The sequence below is a fragment of the Octopus bimaculoides genome, chromosome 12, assembly GCF_001194135.2.
Source record: "Octopus bimaculoides isolate UCB-OBI-ISO-001 chromosome 12, ASM119413v2, whole genome shotgun sequence".
Lineage (NCBI taxonomy): Eukaryota > Metazoa > Mollusca > Cephalopoda > Octopoda > Octopodidae > Octopus > Octopus bimaculoides.
Genome location: NC_068992.1, coordinates 3,391,500 through 3,395,117, shown reverse-complemented (window position 1 = coordinate 3,395,117; position 3,618 = coordinate 3,391,500). Strand labels below are relative to the sequence as shown.

General features: G+C 40.0%; 1 protein-coding gene across 1 annotated transcript in view; it reads right to left on the bottom strand.

The window, feature by feature from the left end:
- LOC106868244 (uncharacterized) overlaps nt 1-3,618 on the bottom strand; it is a 7,412-nt gene that overhangs the window by 2,259 nt on the left and 1,535 nt on the right. Inside the window, exon 2 of the mRNA XM_052972243.1 lies at nt 2,591-2,818. Within this exon, the coding sequence (XP_052828203.1) occupies nt 2,591-2,818 (228 nt within the window). The remainder of the gene's footprint in view (nt 1-2,590; nt 2,819-3,618) is intronic.

Genomic DNA, 3,618 nt, shown 5'->3' with positions numbered 1-3,618 from the left:
ACTATCAGCTGCTGGCAAGGTTCTGGCAAATATTCTTCTTACTCGTCTGAATGGGTGTCTCGTAAATGATGTCCTATCTGAATCTCAATGTGGCTTCCGATCTGGTAGAAGGACAATGGATATGATTTTCACAGCAAGACAGATGCAGGAGAAGTGCTATGAGCAGAATATGGATCTTGTCCAGGTATTCATTGATTTAATGAAGGCCTTTGATACTGTGAATAGGGCCTTGCTATGGAAAATACTTGGCAAACTTGAATGTCCGGATCACTTTGTATCTATAATTAAATCATTTCATGATGGGATGGAGGCTTGGGTCAATGTTGGTGGTGGCATGCTGGGACCCATTCCTGTAGAGAATGATGTCAAGCAGGGTGACATCCTTGTCCCAACTCTATTTTCTTTGTACTTTGCTGCTGCTTTTACTCATGCTTTTGCCAAGGTTAGCTCTCTGAGAATATATGTTGTCAGGTATCGATCTTCTGACCGCCTCTTTAATCTTCGCCAATTCAAAAGTTTTCCAGTCTCTTATTTGTGACCTCTTTTCGCAGATGACTGTAACTTAGTCACTCATACAGTGGATGACATGCAAATACTTATGAATGATATTTCTGCTTCTTGCAAAGCATTTGGACTCATCATTAGCCTGGACAAGACCGTTGTAATGTTCCAACCTGCACCAGGAAATCCATGTGGAACCAGCTATCTTGGTTGAAGGAACAATTCTGAAAGTGGTAGACAAGTTCGTCTACCTGGGCAGCAGACTCAACCGTTCTTGTGTCCTGGATGATGAAATATCTTTCAGGCTGCAGAGAGCAACTAATTCCTTCCAGTCTCGTGTCTGGTCTCAGCATGGCATTACAAGGCAAACAAAAATTGCTGTGTAACATGCATGAGTACTGACATTGTTCCTTTACTCATGCGAGACTTGGACCCTTTACAAACGTCATGTAAGGGTCCTTGAACACTTTCATCAGAGATGTCTCAGACACATTCTGAATGTTGGCTGGACCTTAAAAACTCCAAACACACAGGTCCTGAGGACAACTGATATCTTGAGTATTGAGGCGATGGTGCACAAGCACCGGTTATGTTGGACTGGACACCTTATTAGAATGAAAGATAGCAGGATCCCTAAGCAGATGTTCTATGGGGAACTTGTGAATGGAAAGAGACCCTGGCAGAAACCAAGGCTGCGATTTAAGCAGGAAACTGACTGGGAGAACAATACCTGTCATCACCACAGATGGAGGAAACAGGTTAAGGAGGGGGTCGACACTTCTGAGAGAGCACATATTCTGCATGAAGAACTTAAACATGCTGCTCGTAATCACACTGCTGGTTGTAGTGAATGGGGAAAGCTTGGTCTGCAATGTTTGCAGTCGTGTATGCTTGTCAAGAGCAGGGCTCATTAGCCACCAACGGAGCTGCAAACGCAAAATATAAGTTAGTCGTACAGCGCACAATGTTCCTAAAAGTCAGCAATGGTCTTCCTCGGTCACAAGTGGATGGTCATCATGTATGTATGTATGTATGTATAAATGTGTATGTATGTATGTATATATGTATGTATAAATATATGTGTGTATGTATATATGTATGTACACATGTAGGTACATATGTATGTATGTATGTATGTAGAAAGAGAGGAGAGAGAGAGAGTGAAGATGAGACACAGTGTACCTAGTCAAGTTGAGACAGTTATATATTGAAGGTAGGACAATGCTGAACACATATGACATTTGACTGAAAAGAGGAAGTTTTGGATGAGTAATTGCAAAGAATGTGAATTACAGAGCCGTAAAAAAAAGTGACAGCAAGTGCAAATGTTTTCTACACAAATGTGAGCACTGCTTACAGAGCCCTCTTCATTGGAAATTAATGCATAGGAGAATTCTACAAAGATGGTGGATAATCTTTTGTTTCTGAGTCAAAAGGACCAAGTGAATTTCAGGAGGGGAAAGAACTTGCAGGATGTGTGATATACAAAACTAATGTTTGCTTTGCAGATGGCAGTTTTGAAGGTATTTTAAAAATGGGTAAATACTATCCAGTTGGTGACAGTCAGGTCTTTCCTCTAGGTATTGCTGTTCACTAGTATAGGTACGGTACACCTGCGTGTGGACCACCTGGAAGTTTGGGGCTGTTATGTAGTTTTGTTGTGTAGGGGATGTAAAGAAAAACACATCAAAGTCTTGTGCTTAGCTGTCTCAGATGGATCAAGAGTGACGCAGATCTAGTGCCAGGGACAGCTTGCAAAACTCTGGGAGAACTCTAAATAGTTAGATGAACTGAAGTATATCAAAGAGTTTCGGAGGTGGGATGTGTTGTACACTATGTTGAGGTATGATGAATAGTCTTGATTAGGTAGCTGACAGTCAATAATTAAAAAAAGAAAGAAGGCAGCTGATAAAACTGTTAATGTGCCAGACAAAATGCTAAGCCACTAAGGTCAACTTTGCCTCTCGAGGTCAATAAAATAATTACCAATGGAGAGCTGGGGTTAATGTAATCGACTTAGCCCTCTCCTGAAAATTGCTGACCTTCATCCAAAATTAGAGAAAATTAAAAAAAAGAAAAGGTCAGAAAATTACCCAATGGGTGTGTTCCCTGGTTGGGGATTGAATTGCAGGATAAGAAATCTTTTCTCCAGACCAATATTCTAAAATTCGAGAAATTAATTCCTGTTTAGAAGAATTACCAGACACTGAAAGACGTTGGCTGAAAAGATACTGCATCAAGAAGTCTCGTGTGATTTTCTGTCGGCCCAAAAGTTCATTTGCTGACATAGAAAACGAGAGGATGGCTTCAATAGCCTCTGCAATGTAAACAAAAATAAATAAATCACATTTGCATTAATTACAGAAAAATTGTTCTGTTATTCATTTATATTACTTTCTTCCTTTCCAGTGAGACGTAGAAAGGAACCTGAAATTGTTAAAGGCATAGTTACATCTTTAACAAAGGGTTTCTCTTTCTATTTCCATGCAGCAGAGTCCATGGGTGAAGTTCAGGTAAGTAATGTTGGTTAGACTCATGAATTACATTCACCTACAAACACACATCCCGCCTTTTATATATACAGATTTCAGTTTTCAAAGAAAAAAAATAAATTACCATGACAGTGCCCAAATTCCTATATAATCAAAACCTACACTATCTGAAGCATAGGTGACCTTTCGTTTTGGTATAGGTGATCCGGCGATCTGATATGTAGAAAATTTAGCGAAGAAACAAAGCCGATATGGGAATTTTTCGAAACTCCGCTCCCCTCTGTTCGGAAAACATTTTTCGGCACTATCATGCTATTTGCTGTCAGAAGTGAAAGTGCTCACGTCTGTCTGCCTGTCTGCCTGTCTGTTGCTGGCCTGTCGATTCTTTGGCTACTGACAGCTAATACCATGACTGGCTGGAGCGAGCTATACGTCTGTCTGTCTGTCTGTCTGTCTCTCTCTCTCTATCTATTACTCGAAAGTTCGCGCGTCCGCGCTAGCTAGTCGTGAGTAGAAAACACAAATTTAATATAAAAACATATTTCCTGAAATTGCAAATTATTTATAAAAATTTTCAACAGAGAGAATTTATCAAAATAGAAAACAAATGAAGTTTGAAGTTAAA